Below are 22,959 nucleotides of genomic sequence, written 5' to 3'. Positions count from 1 at the left end.
AAAATCAGTGCTCTTGAGAAAACCTGATTGTGAGATGGCTGATAATGACCCCTCGAAAATAATATACAGATTATGCAAAGCAAATTATCTTTGTACAGTCTTAAAGCATACAAATCAAGAAGTTATACTGTGCATATTAATAACAGTTTGCAATGAAAATGAGAAAGATTTGCTGAAGAGCAGCTGTATATGAATGGTATTCATCTGGATTTATCTACTCCTGGAGTTATTCTGGGAAATCTACTCTGGCATAAATATTCCAAGGGTTCAGTGTTTGGATATTCCAATCGTGGGAGAAAAGGCCACCCATAGAAAGCTGTTTCAGAATAATTGTTCCACACCAATATCCCAGTTCAACCTGGAATACCACAACATGCAGATAAACACTTAGTGTAAAACTTATAGAGACAGAGCAAAGTAGCCTGATTCAGCTCCCACAAAAACAAAAGGAATGCTCTCTTTTACAACAGAGAAGCTGTATTTGGCCATGAGGTGCATATAGCTCTCCCTCTGAATATTCATTCTAATGCAAATGGGGGATACAAGGTTCTAAAATATGACAGGTCTAATTTATGTTTCTGCTTTTCTTAACTTTTTTAATTAAAGAAATGACTTAAGGCATGCATTATGATGCTTATTATTTTTCCCTAGAATTTCTATCAAATACAACATTAGATTTAACCATATTACATTGTTACTTGTATTCTTTCAAGTTTAAGGCTTACCTAAAATATTTTGTAATTTACAGTTTACCAAAAATCTCTTCACAATATACTTCAGTTTAAAAATTTATGAGTTGGGTTGATTGGGGGAGGGGGGATGGAAATTACATTTTTATGATAAATGGGCAAATCCCTCCTTGCATCCACATCTTGATAATTTCCTACTAGCTCTTATGATAATGAAGAAAAGTGTGGAAATAAGTTATTATCTATTAGGTACATTAATTTGCTTTTGGATGCTTCCTCTACCTAATTGTTTCATTATTCTTATCACATATAAGAAAAAAACAGCTTTCTATTTCAAAGAAACAGAAGCATGCAAGGCAGTCAACTAATTCATTACAGAAGTCATCCTCTTTAGCACTTATTATCACATCAGTAACGCAGTGTTACAATCAACACTTACAAACAGGAGTGTCCTAATCTAGATCCTTTGTCTGCAGGGCTGAGCACCAATACCTGCCGAGATAACTATCATCATCAGTATTAAAGAATTATATCAGTACTGCTATATTGAGTTTAAAGCTTTTCAGGGAGAGTAAAATAAGGTAGCAGGGCTTATGACAGTACTTGACTTCATAATGCTAAACAATTTCCAAGTTTGGTGGAGTTGTGGGATTATAACTGAGAATACCTTCTTTGAAGGACTGTTTTCAGTTTTCTCTCAGTTGAAATCCAAATATTCATGGATAACATGAATACTTTCACTATGGTTAAACTTTTAGGAAGCTTTAAATCTCTCTATAAATGATTTTACAACTTTATTGAAGGTTCTATGTCTCAATTAGCTCATGGTATTAGCACAATGAGCTCGAAATGATAACCCGAGAACACATCAATTGTAGTAAATCATGAAGATGAATAAATTTATCATCATTTTAGGTTAATGAACCAGTGAGGCCATACTTTCACAGAATCTCAGTTTCTGCTATATTTCAGATTATTAGAAGAAAAAAAAAAAACCAAAATAAGCACTGCCTTGCACTAGTTATAATGTAAGCCAAAATGTCTTGCTAACATTTTTTTTTCATCTTGCTAACATTTTTTTACTGAGAATAGAGTAGGTCAATGTAACTTTTGGAATGTGCAGACACAGCTGAAGGTTGGTGCTTTCATAAAGAAGAAGAAAGGGGTTTGAAGATAAGACAGTAATAAATAAGACAGTCGGGGCCTATTCTTGAAGATAACAGGAACAAGGACGGGACAAATTAAAACAAACCAGCTCAAGACACAACACAGCTGCACAGCACCTCCTAAACAGACCTTTGTGAGCACGCATGAGCGCTGAGGTCAACCAGCAGGCACGGTGAGGAAGACTGCCAACGACCACCAGGGACCCCTCGAGACCACCACCCAGCAAGAAAGCGCATGCGTAATTAGGATGCAGATATTGTAATTAGTTCCAGGAAATCTAATGCACATGTAACTCATTTCTCTGAAAAGTTATGAATATGCATAATCTCACTGTATATCAGCTGCCGCTTATAGATCTGGGGCGCACACACCTTTGCGAAGCTATTCGCGTGTGCACCCAGCGCTGCAATAAAGAATGCCTGCTTGCTAACACTCCAAAACGAGTCTTAGACAGCTCCTCTGATGGCTTTTACAGTAACAATCATAGCTTGAAAGAGAAAGATAATACAGTCTCAACCAGAAGACATAAAAGAAATAATATGAAAGCAGATGACCTGCTAACCTGTCAGAGAACAGAAAAAAAGCATAAGCCAAAATCTATGTGGTCTTCTAAAGCCTCAGCAATTGTTGTAAAAATGAGAAATTGATTTATTTTCCTCTTCATTGATCATGAGACATTGAGTTAAATCAGCAGTGTCCTCAGCTACCCCATTTCTCTGGTCTTTGCTAGCTTAGCATAAAACTTTGGTATTGCAGTTAACACAAATCCTATCTACATTAAGCATACCTTGTCATTTAGCACTGCACGTCTATAAAAGTTTCCTCTGAAGTTTCTTATAGTGTCAAATCACATGAACTAATATATTTTTAGTCCTTGATCCCAACTCACTGAAACAGGTCATTACTTCATCATCTTGATGCAGTGGGAAATGGACTGACCTCAATGGCTGGATCAGTGCTGTGTGCAAGAGAGTGCAACAACTGAATTCTGAACAATTGCACATACTAAAAGGGATACTATTCAGTGTAGATACACAAAATATGGGTACCTTAATTCTAAGAATGTCAATTACATATTGTCGTTATTGGTATCACCATATTTTCAAATTGTGTTGTAAATAGAGCACTTATCTGAATTGGGCAATTCCTACTTAACTAATATTTTGAGCACAGTCCATCTCTGACAGGTAATTTCAATCTTTCTTCTGTTCCTAAAAGCATTTGCTATTACTAAATAGACATACATAAATATAAGAGTATAAAATACGTTAGAGTAGTAGTATACCTCATGAGATCCTCAGTGCCTCTAGTAATCAGATCATTCCCATATGCTCCATATTTTCTAAGCGCCCAACTTAAGATAGTGGGATATGATTTACATAAGCATTTATTGCTTGGAAACATTTATTGCAAACAAAGTCAAAGGAATCTATGCTTTGAACACAACTCTACAATATCTTGCTATATAATAAAAAGGTGCTCAAAAACATTTCTGAAGTACTAAATGATGATTATCACATAATGATCAAATGCAGAAAAATCTCATGAAAAAATTAGCTGCCCTAATGGCCAACTATAGCAAAGGAGATGCTAAGCCAATGCATTATCAAAAAGTAGAAAATCCAGTGCTGAATAACACATCAAATGACTTTGGTGGTGAAGGTTCCCCCTCCAGGGCTGCTCGGTGGTTGGTGCAATTCCCCCCTTCTGGGCCACATACCAACCCAAGATGGATTGCAAAAGGCAGCGGACCAGAGCGTTAAGGCCACCCCCTTAACGTACCTGGCTCCTGCTTCCCCTATCACTTGGGAACAATGACAATCACCTCCTGATAGCCTAGTACATCTGTACCTGGGTCATGGCCCAAAGCAGGTCTGTGCAACTGGTGGAAAGTACCAGAGTATTTGCTCATCTGAGTTGAGCTGAAACGGAAAATTACCTGATGAAAGTCAATTATCTCAGACCCTATAAATAATGATTCTAACAAAGACATTTTAAGCTCTCCTGGATTGCAGGGGGTTGTGACCAGCATCTCCCCTGAGTTGGGACACCTCTCAGGCTCAGACTTCTCAAAGTTTGAAGATTGTCTGCCCACAAAGCCGATGGAAGGCCAGGGTGAAGTCAGACTTCTTCTCGACTCCCAATTATTGCCCGTTGAGAAATACCGATGCATTGTGAGTATTTGTGCTAAAGTCAAGAAGAGGGAAATTTTAACTATAGGCTAGCCTCTTCCATCCACCTCTTACCTATCTATGTGTTTAATCACACACATTTACGTTTATAAGTGTGGATGTTTATATATTTCACTGCATATCTAAATATTTATATTGTTTGTGTGTGTGTCTTGTGTTTTACATATATACATATATATACACTTTGATTCAGAATACTTTATAGTAAGTTAGTGTGAATCTTGTAACTCGAATCTGCAATCGAGTCGCTAATTTAATCATAACAAAGATTATCAAATCACTTTGTTAATCTTTAAATCAATCAACCATTAAGTGCTGCTAAAATTTAACCTTTGATCTACCTCACACCATTAATAAATCTTAAATTGCTATTAAATCATAACCATGTGAGATACCTTCATCTGTGACAATGACTATAATGCTTGATCTCCACTGAGTAAAGCAGAGATCTACATGTGATTCTGTATTTGAAAATGGTGTTCATTACTAAGAAATGTTGAGAATTAAAATTTAAGTTGTGTGCTACTACTAAATAGTTTTTGTGCATCTTATATATATATGTGTTAGCATAACCCTTAGAGCATTATAAATCCTCGCCATCTCCTGCATTTCTGAATTTCCCTATCAAGTATTCCAGCCATTCATTTTATAATGGGAAGGACTTTCAGACTCTACAGCAGAAATTCCAAATTCTTTTCAATAGTGATACTGTCAGAGATGAGGATCTGAAGTCTAACATCTGATTTCCTTTGCCCCTGAGAAAATAATGTGACACAAAGGGGAGTTAATATAATGCAAAATCCCCCTTCACCAAATTCAAAACCTAACACCCCCCAGGAGTTGGAAACAATCCAACTGCAAGGACAGTAAGGAAAAGCCAAAACAAAGAAACCACAGTACCTGAAGGGGACTTGCCAGCAAAGCACCCCTTTCCAAAAGCTTTACAAACCTTTTCGGCTTTTAAAAACCTCAGCATTCAAGATAAATTCTATACTTCTCTGCTAGATTTTTATCTCCCTAACGGAACATTGTACGTGAAAAATCTGAAAATTTCAGGTAAATACCTTGATTTAAAGGACCAATTCCTAACCATCCAACAAATTATTGCATACATAGACAGGAAAATAGAGGTTGGGGCTCTTCAGATACAGTTACTTCAGGGACTAACATGCCTTTTAGACTTTGCCATGGGTGATATGAAAAGCAAGAGCAAACTTTGAATACAATAAAAAATAATCTATTGCAAGGGATGCTTTATTGCAGGCAGTCATATTAGATGGCCAGATGGCATCAGTAGCAAAAAATGTCATTTTTCATCTCTATTTGCCTAGAAACTCTGTCCCATTGTGAGAGACGAAAAACCAGGCCTGCAAGAAACACGGACTAAGAAAAACAGCCTGAGAAAGCAATAAAAGTTGAGGCTGATCTAAGGAATGCCTCAAACACTCGCAAGACAAAACTATGAGTCACTGGGTGGATGGTGTGGAGGTCGAAGCTGATAAGGCTGCCCCAATAACACAAGATGCAGCTGGAGGAGGGAGCCCTGTGGAGACAGGACGGCTCTGCTCTGGTGCACCTGGACAAATTTCAAGGGCCATCTGTCCGGTGAATGACCTTTGCTTCATTATCCACGAAATGCATATTAAAGTTAACACCCCTCAATATGCTAACGAGGGCTAACATGATCATGCTAATTACATCATCCCATGAAACACCTTACCCCTCCCCGTACATGGGATACGTAGGTATGGGGGTCAACCTAGGGGATGGACCCAAGGAAAGTGGGTATAAATCAAGGGGGGGAAGAAAGGGGGGGGGGGGGCCTGGAGAGTGCAGTGAAGCGAAGAAGACGGATGCAAGTGAAGAAGACGGGTGCCTCCTGTGCCTCCTGGAACCCTCGTCGGCAGGATCAGCGCAGAAACCCAGACCGGTGATCTGTATTTCCCCATTCCCTCTATCTCCCTCTTTTCCCTTTCCCATTAAGAAATGCAAGGCATATTATATTGCTTGCCACAACTTGCTATATACTTAGCTAATTATCATGTGTTCAATTAGTACATTGTGGGTAGTTAATAAATGTTTGGACTTGGAGACTTGTTGTCCGCTCCATTGGGGATTTGCGAATCTGAGTCACTTGTCTCCCTCGTCTGAGCGGGATGTGACACCCATATAAGACCTGTCTATAACTGTTCATCAGTTGGGACTTACACACTGTGTTTTTGTAATTCACTGCAGCTGAAACTAAATGCAAAATGCAGAATCTCAGTTTGCACAGACTATAGGAGAGAAACACTGTGTTTTTCTGTTCTTGTGCCTCCCCTGGTTTCAGCTGAAAGTTTTACTCCTAATTTTCTAAACAACTATTGTCTCAATCTCTGAGGTATGATAAAGGTGTTTGGTGTATGAGTAATTAGTGTGAAGCAATGCAGATCAGATAGCTGAGGATAAATCATACAAGGAACTGTGGATAATAGGCTTTCTGAGCCAAGGAGAAATTAGGCAGTATCATTAAGAAAGTTTGTGAAACTTCTTTAGAAAAGATCTTTTTTAGGAATGAAACTCACAAGCCTAGTGTTAAAAAAGCTTAGGAACAATATCATAGAGCCATATACCCTCGCAGACATAATTGATTGTTATTTTGTCTGTAATGGATTGGTTGGAATGTGACTTAAAGTTAGCAGAAAAAAAACCCAGCTGCTGCTTACTTTTATATTGTATTTACTGGTTTTCTTATTCTGAATGATTGCATTGATATTCTGGAAGAGCACAAAATCCTGATTGTCAACAGTAACTCAGCATTAATAAAGTCAGTGCAATCAAATGGCAGTAAAGATATAAAAGTGGGCAAGTGAGATCACATTTAGAAAAATTAAAGAAAGATACCAGCTCTGTCTTTCATTTCATAGCAACATGAAGGCCAATGATAGGAACTAGCCAAGAAGGCCAATCTGAGAGTACAAATACAATCTGGGTTTAATATTAATATTATTAATATCCCAATGTGCTCTGAACATTTTTGTTGAACTACTTAGGCTGTAGGTTGGTGCAGTATTAGCCAATGGTGATCTTATTTCCTTTTACACAGGAAGCTTTCAATTTCATTTCATACTCTACTTCATGTTCCACTGTGACATTTCATCATCCTTTCAAAGAGGAAAATCCAGTCAATCTGTTTTGCTTTAATTGCATTCAGTCTCATTGTTCAGAGAGGCAGTAAGCAAACTGCAGCTTGATTTCATTATCCTATTGCTTTGTGACATTAAATTTAACCTATGTTATTTTTATTAACCATGAGCATGCCTGTGGAATCTGAGTATTTTCACATATCGGATCATACAGAAGAAACAGCTTTCAGGAGAAGTCTTTTAGAAGAACTTCTTGCACCCTACAGCCTGAAGCAACTAATGTGCAAGACAGAAGACAACTATGGGCTGGAAGAGTATGCTGGTGTGTGTCAACTGATGAGATAGCATGTCATCCTTATGGCATCCTTACTTTAGCATCAAGTTATCTGCAGATACTCTGGCTTGCAACTGACCACTGGCTGTGCTGCATATTGGAAAACTAACTTTTTCTGGCTGAGCATACATTGGCTTGAATAAATCTTCAAGGCAATGATCAACATGAATAAGTGTTAAAATTTTACTTCAGAGCAAAGTTGGTGTATTAGCCTGAGGTTAGTCCTTGTAACAATGTCATTTTGAGGAATATACATTGGAGCCACAGTGTGAATCTCAGGAAATGCTCACACAAACCCTCCTCTACTCAAAAAAAGATTGAAATTCAGAGGGGCAATTTTGACTTTCTTCGAGCAGTTGTATTTCAGAATTCTTTGACTCAGAAATTTGGACAAAATTCCAAATGTATGCAAGTACAAGGAATTATCTTTACCTACCAATCTACTAAAATCTCTGACTAAAATCTGAGTAGAAGGGAATACTTTGACAGAAAGGTGCATTAGCTGGGGTTAGGGAAAGACCTCCTCTTCCTGACAATATTGGCCTTTTGCTGTGGCCATCACTACCAGTTCACAGATAAAGAACTTAAGGCCAGAAAAAATAATAAGATTCTTATCTGACTTTCTGTCTCAACAGCATTTGAGTCTAAACCCTGGTATTAGGTGCAGTCATTTCAGTAACAAAAGTGTTTAAATTCAGAGCAGATTAAATTATTATATGCTACAGTATACTAGGGGGAGTAAGGTACCCCTCTTCCCAAAGCTCTTGTAGTATCGGGAACCTGATGCCTTTCCAAATTCCAAAGTTAGCAGTTGGTTAGACTCTGAATACACCAACAAAGCATATAACCATCATCATCATCATCATCATCATCATCCTTCTATTCCTTCTATCATTTCAGAGGACTGATTTTCCATGATGGGTTCTGTCTGTATTTAGTGCTAAAGAATTCACTTCCAGAGCCTGGAAAGCAATCAAGAAATGTCTCATAACATCATGACAGGGTCAGAAGAAAGGTCTAGTTGTTTCCCCCAACAGTGGCCCTAGATATGCTCCTGATTCCAGGCTCAGTCCACAACTCTTTCTCTTGCTGTAGGACTAAAAGACTGCCTATGCTGTGAACATAATCTTGCTCAATTTTCAAATTTCCCCACAATGTTCATTAATAGCAGCAGATTCAGTTCCCAGAGGAAAAAAAATGTGCAGCTTTCAAAAAGGATCTTTCCAATAGTATGTGGTCTGTAAGGACAGAGTATTGTTTCCATAAAAAGACTGAGTGTGGGCAGGCAGAAAGAAGGGTAACCCTGAACATGTGCACAGTGTGCACAGCCTTCTTAGATTAAATGTAGCCCTTATGGAAGAGAGAGAATTTAATAGTTTAGTGTTCTTTAAAAGTTAAATATTTTTACACTAAAAGTATAATCTAAGGCTTCCTTTCACTCTCTAGCATGGTTTTCATCCAGATCTTTAACAAGCTGGTAGAAAATGTACCCTTTCTAAATGTGAATGAAAGATGTTACAAAGCAGAACCCAGAATGCAGCAGAATGTGGACATGCCAGTCAGCATCCTGGTGACCTACTTTTATTGTAGCAATCCCATTTTTGAAGATATGTCACTTCTTTTTTTAGAAAGCTGCACAATGAGGAGTCAGCAAACATGCTGCTTATCATTAAAGATGTTGCTTGATGACTGCAAATACTTGTCTGAATGACTGACAATCTTAGTGAACAAGTTCCCACAGTAATGTGCAGTATCACAGTCCTAAAGGAACAAATGCTGTTATGTTTCTACAATAGAAATACGTGGGACCGAGCAAGTTGCCCATCTACAGTAAAGGTGTCATTTTATGGATTCTAAAATTGTAAGAACTGGAGTCACACATTTTCAGAGGGCCAATCAGACAGTTGCTTGGGGCTTTTTCTTTTTGGTATAGTCATATTTCAATAACTTTTTCAGTGTATTTCCTATGAAAATGTTCTGTGTATTACCTCATTATCTGACTTCATAAAAACTATGTAATTCTTCACAGCCATTGATTTTAAGGCACATGTCAAGCAAGCAGAACATCATTACCGTTCCTTATAAATAAGGCACAGCCAAATTCTGCCCTTGAACTCTCTGTTCACACACACAAAAGTATCACAGAAGTAAATCTGTATTTCCAATATTTTACTTAGAAAAAAATCACTTTGACAGTTAAGTTGGGAACAACTTGGCAAAATGCTTCATGAGATGACCCAGAAGTTATTTACAAAACAAACTGAGTACAACATTGGGTGAAACAAACACAAATAATATACCTTCAGGAGCATTCTGAAACTAGAGTCTACATTGAAAGCACTGGTGAACTGAGTGTTTCCAAATTTCTTTTGGTGGCTTTTTCGAGGGAATGAGGATTAAAAAATTAAAATTATCTTAAAACTGAAAATATTTTCTGGCTCATTTACTGACAATGAGTCAATATAATGTTATCAGTGATGAAGGCTACAAAACAAACTTTCGTTCATTAGCAAGACAACCAACAAAGACCAAAAGTAACTTTGAATATATTGCAGGGCAGTATATTACTAGGTGTATATTTTTACACTTAAGTCTGAAGCTAACTCCTTAGAAAAATAATTTTTAGAAAGCACAATGAAAAATGAACAATACTTACAACCATACCATTTAGGGACACCCAGCAATCTGGTGGGAAATCCTGGAGTAATGGTACTAAAAACTGCAGGCAACCATCCCAGTGGCACAGCAGCAGCATCATTCCAATCAGATTAAAGATTCTCACCACAGCACTGGCCAGATCATACGTCATGTGGAAAATCTGTAGGCAAAAATTACATGTGATGTGTCTGATGCAAATCAGAAATGCAAATCATTTACTTCTCATCAGGCAGATTAAAGACAAAGAAGTATCATCCTGAACTTCTAAGAAAGCTGAGAGTTCTCAGCAAGGCTCATTAATTTGGACAGAGCTGCGCTGACACACCTGACTCTTAGCTGCACCCCCAGTGTTATATAAACTGCTGAAAAGGGCTTATTTTGGATCCGAAGTCACCAACTGAAGTATTTCCTTAAAGCCTACAACTTCTTTCAATTGAAGCAAGTCTCACAAATTTTTTTTTTTAAATTGTGAAGCTTGGTAAAGGTAGTGAGACCATTACTTGTCTGTGAACTTGGTGTCTAAATACTCAGAAAATTGTGGGAGATACAAATTCAATGACCTCTTCTAAAAAGGTTCACTTTCACATTTCTTACCTTCTTAAAAGCACCAAAATCTGAGTGAAGAAACAATATAAATAATTTCACATATTTTTGGACTTCCGTTTCTACACTGTGTATTTATTAATCCAATTTACACATACTAGTCCAGCAAGAAAAATGACACTGAAGTATGTCATTGCTCTTAATCATTGGCAGTTTTCCTAAAATACTGAGAAACCTGAAATACCTGTAGTAGCTAAGTTTATGTCAAACTAATATAATCATTTGGATTTCAATATATTGCTCCATTCTTAGACAAAAAATGTTTGCATTTGAAAAGTCTTAGAGCAACACATATATATACTCTTAAAAACAACATAGACATTTTTGAGTTTGTTATGGGCAAGACTGTTGGACAGGATTAGCATGAACAGCAGCAGTCATATGCCAAAAAGTATGGAGAAAAACATTATATTTAGCACTTCTATATTGTTTTTAAAGCACTTCCAAGCTACAAATACAGCCATATTCTTTACTTATTACACAATTGAGTCAACTCAGGGTAAATATCCTGTATTTTATATATTATCACTACACAGGAGTTCAGTTGAGAAGATGAAGAATGTCCAGTTAATATTTCATGGAATTTTAAGTAGAAAATATTATTTAATTGTACAAATAGACATAGAAATCAGAGGCTTTAGTGCTGAAAACATCAGATTGCTAGAGGTATACAGCCATATCGGCACATGCCATTTTGCATCTGCAAATAAAATATTTCACACATAAAAGAGGGAATGTTTGTATCCTGACTTTTAGATATCTAAACTGAAAGTGAAGATGAAGTACTCACACTGTAAATGAGTGCAGGTGCAAATATAGAGAGCGTGTTAAGGTGCCTTTCAACATAATTTTCTGTTAGTGGGAGTTTGTCCTTGTTTGACAATGATGGTGTATATTTTGAGTCCCAAAATGCAAAACCTACATAGTAGAAACATACCTCAGACATTAACTTGATGTGCAAAACATTTTTTCAAGCTAGGGCATTTTAAGAGAATATATTCCAAATCCCAGTTTGATAAACATTGGAAATAGATGGCTGTAACATTGTTCAAAATGCCATGTCTTATCCAAATACCATCTAGCTCCTGTCAAAATTGAGGAGATGACACTGATATTTAGGAGATACTGTAAATGGGAATAAATAGAAAAGTATCACCATTACACATTTGTGTTGTTTAGAAATGTATTTGCATTATAGCTATTTCAATAGCTACAGTTTCAGTAGCATGATGTGAATCAAGAGAGTAGTTATGTGAAACTGAAATAATTGTCTTTTAAAGAACTGAAAAAAATAGCAAGGATTATTACTGTTTTGGAACACTAGCACTCATTCAGGTTACACCTTATCCACATGGTTATTTTATTACACCTGCAAAGTGCAGATGAATTCCTGGTCACATCAAAAGTTGCAGAAATGTTTTCAGAGAAAGCAGGAGTTCCCCTAGAATATTTGTCTGAAACAGTGCAGAAGATCAGATAGAAATAATATATATTTTACACAGAGAACACAACTTCCACAGGAATTTTCTATTGCTCCAGTTATCACATCTCTACACTAGGGCTGGACAAAAATCAAAGTTCCCACCCATGCTGTTTTTATACTGCCTCAAGCTTCCCATTAGGCTTTACTGTAAGAGACCTGATTTTCAGAATAATTCACTGCATTTGGATACTGAGTGTTTTTTAAAAAACAGGTCACAAATATGACAATCAGAGCCAAATTGAGCACAAACGTCTTCATTTCTGTACTAACTTAGGCATAGAACTTTTCTGAAAACATGCACCTAGGTGTATGTGATGAGCAGGGGAAGATCTGATTCTCTAAAACTCTCCAGAGTCCACAAAACATCACTTGCATAGACCCAAGGCTCCTGAATCCTTATCCTGCCTCTGTAACTATGGGCCTAGGCATCACAACAGATTGTGCATGTATCCTGTGATCAGAGCTGCATAAAAATGATCATTCTGTGGCTCTTTCACTTGGATGGAGCTCATTTTTGGGCATTAATTCAGATTAGAGAGATGCTCTGAATTGCAAAGCTTACATCTTGATATAGAAATTTCAAGATTTTAGATCATTTTGTGCTGTCACATTTTCATTTCAAATTTTAAAAGTTCCACATTATTCAATTTGGTAATGTGCACTGAAAAACAAAAATAGCAGGTGGATGGATTTGCCAATGTATTTATTTAAACATTTCTGATATCTTATGGATGTATCACTTCCTGCCTACCATGTGAGACTGTGCAACAGCTCAGTAAGGCTTCCCAAACAAGCCAATAGAACCAGTACAAAGAGATATTACAAAGGAAGACTAAAATTCAAACCAAAAACAGCTGGAGCACTGTGTTCCAACTAAAGGGCCTTGCTGAACCAAAGAGGTCTGTTGGGTTTGGGCTCTATTCAATATTGTTACAGTGGTATGACTGAGTAACTATTGCTTTTCTTCAAAGCCTCTTCATTAGTAGTGTGCCTCTGCAGTAATGGTCACGTACTGCAAGAACAATAACATCTTGAAAATTTTATGTGAAACCAAATCCAGCAAAGGAAATGACTGTAACAATCAGTATATGACACTACAACCTTCCATCATTTCTGAAACCTTTTGCTCCAGAAATAGCTCCTGTACAGCTTAGTGTTCAGAATCAGTATTATTAAAAATGCATGAACATATTCTGGATATTTTCTGGATTGCTTAACATGATAACATTGTATCAGCATTTCAGCCATACCACTGATTAATTGTAGAGTTTTATCGCTCATCTTTTGTTTAGTCTAATATGTGTAGTCTATCCTAATAACTGTGATAACTCTGTATTAAAGAAAATAACTTCATAAGAAAAATCTTAAGCAAATCTTTTCAACAGCTCTGCATATTCTCTCTCCAGTAAATAAAAGCTTTTTTTTTTTTTTTATCTAAAAGGAACTTATGGAAATGTGTGGTTGGAAAAAAACATTTAAATACCCAAAGCATACACTGTAAGTGAACAATAATATTTGTTGATGGTAGTGTATTGACATCTTTATGTTTGGAAAACTAATAGCCAGACTAGACTGTGGACTGAAGTCATATATTGCATGTTTAATATTTTATGTTCTTCCATTCAGGAAATAATTGTGATACATTGAAACAAGAGCAGTAAAAGAAGTCATATTTTTATAGCATTTTTTTTGTAATCACAAAGTCCAGTGCCTGTATTAACAAATTAAACCTTATTAAAACTACTAGGACATGTATGAAGCAGTTTGTTAAGACAGGAACTGGAGCACAGAAAGCTAATGTCACTCATTGCACCAGATAGTGGCTTGCCTGTTGGCCAGTAGGACAGGAAGAAATATGGGAAGACCAAAAATTGATTCACCTTGATTTCACAGTACAGGTGTGTTGTACATTCAAGTCAAATCTGTCTGTTTGAATGGATGTCTTTTCAAGATAATATTCATAACAAAAATAATTCAAACACACACAACTAAAGTTAGGCTCTTAAACCCATTATTCAGGTAGTTAAATAGCCTGATTATCATTAAATGCTTACCATCCACAAATCCCATTCAAATGAGCAGAAATTGCAGCTATAAAACACATTTGAAAATCTAGCTGCTTTATTTAGACTCCTAATTCCATACCTAAATATTCAGCTTAACCACCAAGCGGTGCAAATTTTGGACAACATATTTAAAAAAGTTACTAGAGTGACATGAGATTACAGCAACTGAGAAAAAAATAAAATTCCCTTGAGAACTCTTTCCACATTTTTATTTCACATAATAGGAAAGATTTCATAGATAAATCTCCTTTTTGCTTACTACTCAGTTTCATTCAATTATGCATGATATTTTTTATTATTATTAGCATGTTTGTTGGGGGGGTGTTGCTATAATACTGCTATTTTTCATCATTTCCATATACTTCAAAATCTTGCTTAATAATAAATTCAGTTTATGAATTCACTCCTGAAAACTCATCATTTCTTCCTATATTATTTTTATAACCTTTTCTCAATACCCTAGAAACATTAAATTTTTGCCTAAAGAGCTGACAATGCCTTTTGACAATAGCTGAAATGTAACCACAGATTACCAGCTTTTAATATTTTGGCAAAATATTGATCACAGAGAATAAGAAATTGCTGAAGAATTCAGAGTCCACATGTTTTATCTCAGTTTTTACTCACACTTTATTAATGACTCTTTTTATTCCTATGTGTGAAGCAGGAAGCAGATTATTCCTTCTTCACATTTATAATGGAGTGTATACTTTAAATGGGTCTTGATAACTCTGATTTCTGAGCTTGAGACAGAAAAATTGTTCCAGTCTTACCAACCAACTTGCTTAACAATATTTGAGGACTGTCATATTGCTAAGGGAGGAATTCTTTGAATTATTGAGTCTGCATTGCTGCAATCATATACCTTTTCACACTTCCACCATGGTACTACATGTTCCTTCTCTATTCGTGTAGTACCTTTATCTACTACTGAAGGAAGAATTGCAAGTACACCTTTAATCCAAGTACCGTCCCAAGTAAAACACCAGGGAGTTCTAGCCATGTACTGAAACTGAGAAAATATGGACATCGACCATATAGAATCCCACTATGCCTGGTTTTGTGTATTTTGACTAGTTTTGTTACACTGCCATTTCATGATGCTTCTGTTACCGAAAATCCGGAATAAAGAACTTATCAACACCAATTTGATGCAGATAAGCAGACACTTCTTTATTGACGGCCGGGCGTGCAGGGGAGTGTTCTCACCAACAGCGCGTACCAAGCACTAAAATCATACATCTTATATAGAACTTGCTCATACATATTCATTAAGTGTTCATACATAAATACACAATTTCCAAGAAATCATTAACATACTCTCCGCCTACTTCCGATTCTGCGCAGTAAAGATTAGAAATGTCTAGAAATGAGTCTGGGGTGTAATGTGAGTAGGTGTTTCATGGGTCGGTGGTCACGATCTTCCCCTGCCAGAATTACCTTTTGCTTAAGGACACAGTTTCCTTGGCAGGTACTTGTAAGCTGTTACGGTTGTTTCCCCCAGTTTCCATTAATCCTAGACTTTGACAACTACTTGTATTCTCCTGGTCCTATATATGTATTATAAATCAACTTACAGATCAGTTTGTGTTTGGTTACCTAGGTTCCAAACGTTTCCACTAGATGATTATAACCAATCTCTTCGGCCTTGGCATGGGGCTGTATAGGGGATTTTAAAGTAGCAGTCGGTTGCTGGTATAAATTACAACAAATAAAAATTTTTACTAAATATTTCTTATGATTCTATATTTCTATTAAATCAAACACAATTACTTCTACTTATTAGTAAATCAATAACATTTCCCCCCTTTGAAAGTGTTGAAAATTATTTCAATACTTTCACATTTTATTCATTTTCATTTTCAAAGTTAGTATTTGTTTCACCATATTTTGGTGATGGACTGTATTCAGGTGGAACATGTGGTACTTCTCTCATAATCCTTCGGTGTGCTGCAAGTCTATTAATGAACTGTCTTTTAAGATATGCATAAATTAACATGATCATCACAAAGACAATTAACAGCAAAAACAAGGTCTTGATTAGGGATTTCAGCCAAGAGCTCAGGTTCCATCCTAATCCACTAAAAATCTTTCCCAGCCAATCTTCTGACATATCTTCTCGAATTGTTTCTGTTTCTTTTTCGATTTTGCCTAAGAGATCTAGATCATGTTCTACATCCTGAGTCACATTAGGAATATGAATGCAGCAATGATCTGGGCTATCCTTGAGATATCCGCACACTCCATGCTCCTTTAGCAGAAGCATGTCCAATGCCATCCTGTTCTGAAGTGTCATTCGGGAAGTTGCCTGTAATTGAATGTTTAATTCTTTAAATCCTTTCCTTGTGACGTTGGCCAATTTTTCTACTTGTCCTGTTAACTGATAGAGCCATTCTCTGTTTCTATATGAAGCTATTGGGTTCAAAAGGGACTCTAAGGCCCAGCCAATTTTCACTCCCGTTGATGGTTCATTCCATGTGTCATCATCTGTTTCAGACCTCTTGGTTCGTTTTAATTTTAAATTTTCTAAGGGTCCTTTGAATGGCGTTTTCTTCCAAATTGGACACAATGTTGGCAGGCCTAAAGTAACTTGTTTCACCTTACCATCTACTGGCAGGTGAGTTGTCCAGGTTCCATCACTTAATGCCCAAACTAAATGTCCTGGACTCTGAATGGTAGATTTCTTACAACTAAAAAAGTATCCTCTCCTGGGTATAAATATACTTGTCAAAGTGAGGTTATTATGAAAACCTCGACAGTAACAATATTAAGTTAATAGTGAATGCATAGTTTAACTAAATGAATACAAAATCTGTTGAACTGCTGTTGTAGAATGCATGTTACCTCTTCTGTCTTCTGATAATTGGTATGTAATATCTGTTCAGTTTTGATTTTTAGTTGTTTAGATAAAATTTTATTTATATAAATTATCAGAATTTAATTCCTCCAGGAGGAGAAAAAAAAAAATAAATCAGGACTTCCTGGAAAATGTATTCAAATCTCACATCACTGAGTTCATCCGGATACATCTTCTCTTCCACACCTTAGAAGTACTAAAGGTGTTCATTATCACAAAGCTAGCTCGGGTTTAATTTTCAAAATAGGATTTGCATCATGCCTTGGGCAATATGAAATGGCATTCATACTAAGTGAGCTGTGTGGAGTATGGAATATTAAATAGCCACAGTGGGGAGACAGAAAGAGCAGCATGTGCACAGCAGCTCTGGAAAGCATGCTGAAAGCAGTATCAAGGGCAACACTGGAACTTCAGGCTAGACTGCAGGGCAAAATAACAGTTATAAAAATGACAAGGGTTTTTTGGTTCAGTCTCTGGGTCAGTCCAGAATTATTAGGTTTATTCCTCAGAGCACCAACTAGAAAGAGATTATAAACTGTAGGATCCAAATTTTCCTATCTGAGCTAAATATTCACTTTTAAGATAGTGGTTGTAACAAAGCTCCCCAGGAAATAAAATAATATAAAAGGGGGGGAGAGCACAAAGCCTGTTTTTGTAAATATCACTTGGGACACTATGGGTCTGATCCAACTCCTACCAAAGCCAATTTCTTTGGGAGTTGCAGGTTACTACACTCTACACTGAAAATACATCTGCACAAGTAAATGTAAATGCTCATTGATTGAAATGCTTGGCTATGCCCTCAGGGTAACATTTTACACTCAACTGACTCCTGATGTGTGTGCTTAATTTTATGATAAATAATTCATCATTGATAATTCAGTACTGGGAAAAGGTATATAGCACTATGTAATCTAGTTGTATTTGTGACCTTAAACTGATGACAAATGCAAAGATCTGCTTCTGCTTTAGTTGCCCCTGAAGATAAGACACCAGTGATTTAATAAACAGAGCAAATTATTTTTAATCAAACATATTTGGAAAAAAGAACGGAGAATGACCCTATTTTATGTGACCTTTAAAAACTGATATTTTCTAGATGGAGACAATCTGACATTAGGTTTTATAATTGAAGTCCCATTTATTCCACTTCAAGGCATGTACAAATGGAAGCTATGTTCTGTGGAGCAAAAAGAACAGCACAACAACATATAAATGTGACAGTGCACTATGTCCAAGTTAAACCTGAAAGCATTAATAAAGCTACTTTGTTGAAGAAAGAATTAGGCAAGCCTTGGAAAGGTCACACATAACCAGGAAGCAAAATTTATTTACTATATATAAATTCTGCAATATATATTTTCTACTGTAAATTTGCCAATGCCATACTAATATATTACTGCTCACACAGAGGGCATGACTTCACTGCCAAAATGTGTATTTTTATTATCCTGTTGTGATTAATGTGTGTGAGCTGTCTTGACATTAAAATAGAGAGGAACAGTCACTTTAGTTCTACAAAGAAGAAAGCAAGCTGAGACTGACAAACCTCAGGATCCTAAAACAAAAAATGCAGTGCTAATTTTCATTGAGTTTTTACAGAGGTGGAGGTCTCATTCATCACTTATTTTGATAACAGAATGTACCTTATTAGACTAAGCCTTTACCTTCATTAACTGAAGCAAAGTAAAAACAAAAAACCCTCCCAGTTCATAGCTGTCAGAAAGACACAAACATGCAATACTAACAGCCTGTCTTTAACAAAATTTAGCTGAAGCTATTCTCCTTAAGTTATAGTACCAAACTGAGAGTGATGATATGGCAAATAATACTTAAACATGAGCACAGAGATTGAGAGTTTTGTCAGCTTGAAGTATAGCTCAGTTTCCATTCCAGTATTATTTCAAGGATCAACATCATCCGACCTTCAGCTCACGCTTCTTGATGGGCCAAGTATCTCAAGTGACAGCATCACTGAACTCAAGCTGGAGACCCCTGTGGGTGGAGCTGAGCCAGAAGGAACATTTCACAGAATCACAGAAGCACAGAATCACAGAATCATCTAGGTTGGAAAGGACCTTGAAGATCATTTAGTCCAACCGTTAAACTAGCACTGACAGTTCCCAACTACACCATATCCCTCAGCGCTATGTCGACTCTACTCTTAAACACCTCCAGGGATGGGGACTCCACCACCTCCCTGGGCAGCCCATTCCAACACCTGACTACCCGTTCTGTAAAGAAATGTTTCCTAATATCTAGTCTAATTCATTTATTATCTTTTATAATTATTTGTATCTTACAAAGAAGGCAGCTTGAAGATACAGCCAGTCTCTAAATGGCCCAAAATATTATCTATGATTTATCTTACTAGCTGAGCAAGAGGAACTGTTTCTCATATTAATGTGCTGTGGTGGTGCAATTCTTACCCACACACCCCCCCCTCCCTCCTCTCCTTTTGGGCTGCTTGGTGCTACGTGTGATTCCACCCACATCCCCCGAGCTATACACCAATCTGTGGAGATAAGGACTGATAACGTTAACGAGCCTGCCTCCTGCCCCTCCTGATTGCTCAGAAACAGCTATAATGGCCCATCAACTCCTAAGGGCCTGGCACACCTGTGCCTGGGATGTGGTCAAATGGGAACAATAACAGACTTGCACATTCATGAAGTTCTTGCGCAACTGCTGGAAGGCACCAGATGGTATCTGACAAAAGTCAATTATCTTGGACCCTATAAGCTGCGACCACAAGGGAGACCCTTTGAGCTCTCCTGGATCGCAGCGGGCCTGTGACCAGCACCTCCCCTGAGCTGGGACGCCTCTCGCGTACCAAAACCCTTAAGGTGTCGTCTGCTGCCAGAGCTGACGGAAGGCCAGGGCGAAGTCCACCCGCTCGAGTCTCAATTATCGCCCGTTGAGGAATGCCAAGGCATTGGGAGCATTTACTCTAAACTCGAGAGGGAAATTTTCTTTGAGCTAGCTTCTCTTTCACCTGTTCTTTCTCTGTTTCTGTGTGTGTGTGTGTGTGGGTACGTACCCTTGTTTCTGTGTGTGTTTGTCCATTTTGTGTTCATTCTACTGAATCCAAACACCTTTGTTTCTGTGTATGTGTATGTCCGTTTTGTGTATGTGCATGTTTATATGTATAAATTAAGGTACTGTCAAGTAAGTTAGTGTGAATCTTGTCATTTTAGAATCTGTGAATAAGTCACTGTCCTGGTTTAGCCAGGATAGGGTTAAGTTTCCCCAGCAGTGGGGGGGAGCACTAGCCGGGTTATTCAGATACCATGCGGACGTCACATCCTGGCGCGAGAGCGCGGGGCGCGTGGTTTGTACAACTGGTCCTCTCACTGCTGTATCGGTAGATATTTTGCTCTGTTCATTGCTATCACTATTACTGTTATTTTTATTGTTGTTGTTTGTTGTGTTGCTGTTGTACTGTTGTATTAAACCTTTCCTTATCTCAGTCTCGGGGCTTTGTATTTCACTCCCTTTGTGGGGGAGGGGCAGCGGCCGCGTGGTCTCAGACCCCGGCAGGGGCTAAACCATCACAACTTTGGTGCCCAATGTGGGGCTGGAGAAGACTGAAATAAGGACAAAAGGAGAAGGTGTGTTAGAGCAATCTGTTAGGTGTAATTTTTCTGTTTTTATTTGCATTTTTTTGATAAGAAATGTTTGCAATGCTGACCAATTTGCTTGCGTGGTGGGGCTGGATTAACCCTTATATCCATTGTGCATTCCCAGTGCTGATGTTTGTTCTCGGTGGAAGATGTATCAAGGGTCTTCTTTTGCTGTACGACTGCTTATAATATGGTTGTATCACTGCTTATGGGGGTGAACCGGTACCTGTTTGCTGCCTGGGCTTTTGTTTGGGGTCTCACCCCTCTATGGGTGAGCCAGGGGAGGAGATTCTCTCGGTTTTTGAGAGTTTCAGCTATCCCTGGAGCCTCCTGGCCACTGTGTTCGCGGCACAATGCTTTCTAAATGTCTGCCAGATCTTGTTTTGGGCCATGCGGTATTTCTCCAACAATAGCACCACCCGGAAACCTGCCCTGAGGGCAGATAGTTATAAATGGCAAGGTGTGTGGGAAAAGATGGGCAAGTGCCTGAGTCAGTGGTCACCCCCAACGTTCTGGGATTTCACTCCCGAACAAGTGCAGAGTCCTGATAAACTGGTGGAGTGTTTGGAAAAGGTGTGCTGCCAATCTGACAAACCCCAGGAGATGCAGCTCGCTGCGATGTGCTGGGGGCTTGCCCATGCTTACCGCATCGCCCTTAACACTGATCACTGCCCTCAAGGGGGAGAAGGGGCTGCAGGATCTGAAAGTGAACCTGCTGGTAGAGCAGCTGGGCCAGGGGGACAGGCAGTGCCAGTACCAGTCGCCTCCACCAGTACAGCAACTGGGCCAGAGGCACAAGCAGTACCAATATCAGTCGCCCCGATACGGAAAACTAAATACACCAAAAAATCCCCTCGCAGGTCACAGGGTGATAATGAACCAGGCCCATCGCGAGAGCAGGAGGAAGAGCCAGAGGTAACCATCCGATCTCTATCCCTGAGTGAGTTGCGAGATATGCGGAAGGATTTCAGCCGCATTGCAGGCGAGCAAATTTGCACCTGGCTGCTCTGATGCTGGGATAGTGGAGCTGCTGGTTTGGAATTGGAGGGGAGAGACGCCAAGCAGCTGGGACCTTTAGCCAAGCAGGCTGGTATTGACAAGGCAATAGGGAAACAGGCTCAAACCCTCAGCCTTTGGAGGCGACTCCTGCTCGGTGTGAGGGAGAGGTACCCCTACAAGGATGATGCTCTATGTCGGTTAGGCAAGTGGACCGACATGGAGAAAGGCATTCAAAACCTCAGGGAAATGGCTGTGTTTGACATGGTCTATGGTGATCTGAATGATGAGCAGTCACCAACGGATCCAGATCAGGCCCCTTGTACACAGCTGATGTGGCGGAAGTTCCTGCAAAGTGGACCAGAGGGACATTCCAAAGCATTAGCAGTAGCGTCCTGGTGGCGAGACACCCAGACTCAAACAGTGGACGAAGTGATTATCCAGCTCCAGCAATATGAGGGAAGTCTCCCTTCCTCCTAACATGCCTGCTTTCAGCTGTAGAGGAACTGTCTCAGAGGCTCCAGAAAGTGGAAGAGGACATGTCCTACGTTCCACCTGCACAGGCCGATGTCTCACCTATTAGAAGCAGGCACTTCCCCACCCAAGAGAAGGGCAGTGGAAGACACACATCATGGGCACCCTGTGGTTCTTCCTCCACGACCATGGGGAAAACATGAGAAGGTGGCATGGACAGCCCACTTCTGCCCTAGCTGCACGAGTAGAGCAACTGAAAGGGAAGACCACCATGAAAGGGGAGTCTTCCAAGAGAGACGCAGCTCCAGTGTCCAGTTGGAAATCCCCCAGACAGAATAGAATGGCCAACAGTATGCTTGACCCTCTTGAGGGGACCAGGAAGTCATTCTTGCAGGAGTCACTCTTAGATCAAGTGAGTGATGGTGAGCAGGATTAGAGGGGCCCTGCCTCCAGCCAGGTGGAGGAAAGAGATAATCGGATTTACTGGAAGGTGTGGATCCGATGGCCTGGCACATCAGAACCACAAGAATATAAGGCCTTGGTAGACACTGGCGCACAGTGCACCCTGATGCCATCAAGCCACAGTGGGGTCGAACCCATCTGCATCTCTGGAGTGACGGGGGGATCCCAACAGCTGACCCTATTAGAAGCTGAAATAAGCTTAACTGGGAAGGACTGGCATAAGCACCCCA

The 22,959-nt window shown here is 38.7% G+C and overlaps 1 protein-coding gene across 1 annotated transcript in view; it reads right to left on the bottom strand.

Moving 5' to 3' along the window:
• Positions 1 to 22,959, bottom strand: part of LOC141917774 (potassium/sodium hyperpolarization-activated cyclic nucleotide-gated channel 1-like) — a 306,083-nt gene that overhangs the window by 148,074 nt on the left and 135,050 nt on the right. The window contains exon 3 of the mRNA XM_074811266.1: positions 10,164 to 10,325. Within this exon, the coding sequence (XP_074667367.1) occupies positions 10,164 to 10,325 (162 nt within the window). The remainder of the gene's footprint in view (positions 1 to 10,163; positions 10,326 to 22,959) is intronic.

This window comes from Strix aluco, chromosome W (genome assembly GCF_031877795.1).
Source record: "Strix aluco isolate bStrAlu1 chromosome W, bStrAlu1.hap1, whole genome shotgun sequence".
Taxonomy (NCBI): domain Eukaryota; kingdom Metazoa; phylum Chordata; class Aves; order Strigiformes; family Strigidae; genus Strix; species Strix aluco.
This window is presented reverse-complemented; position numbering and strand designations above follow the sequence as displayed.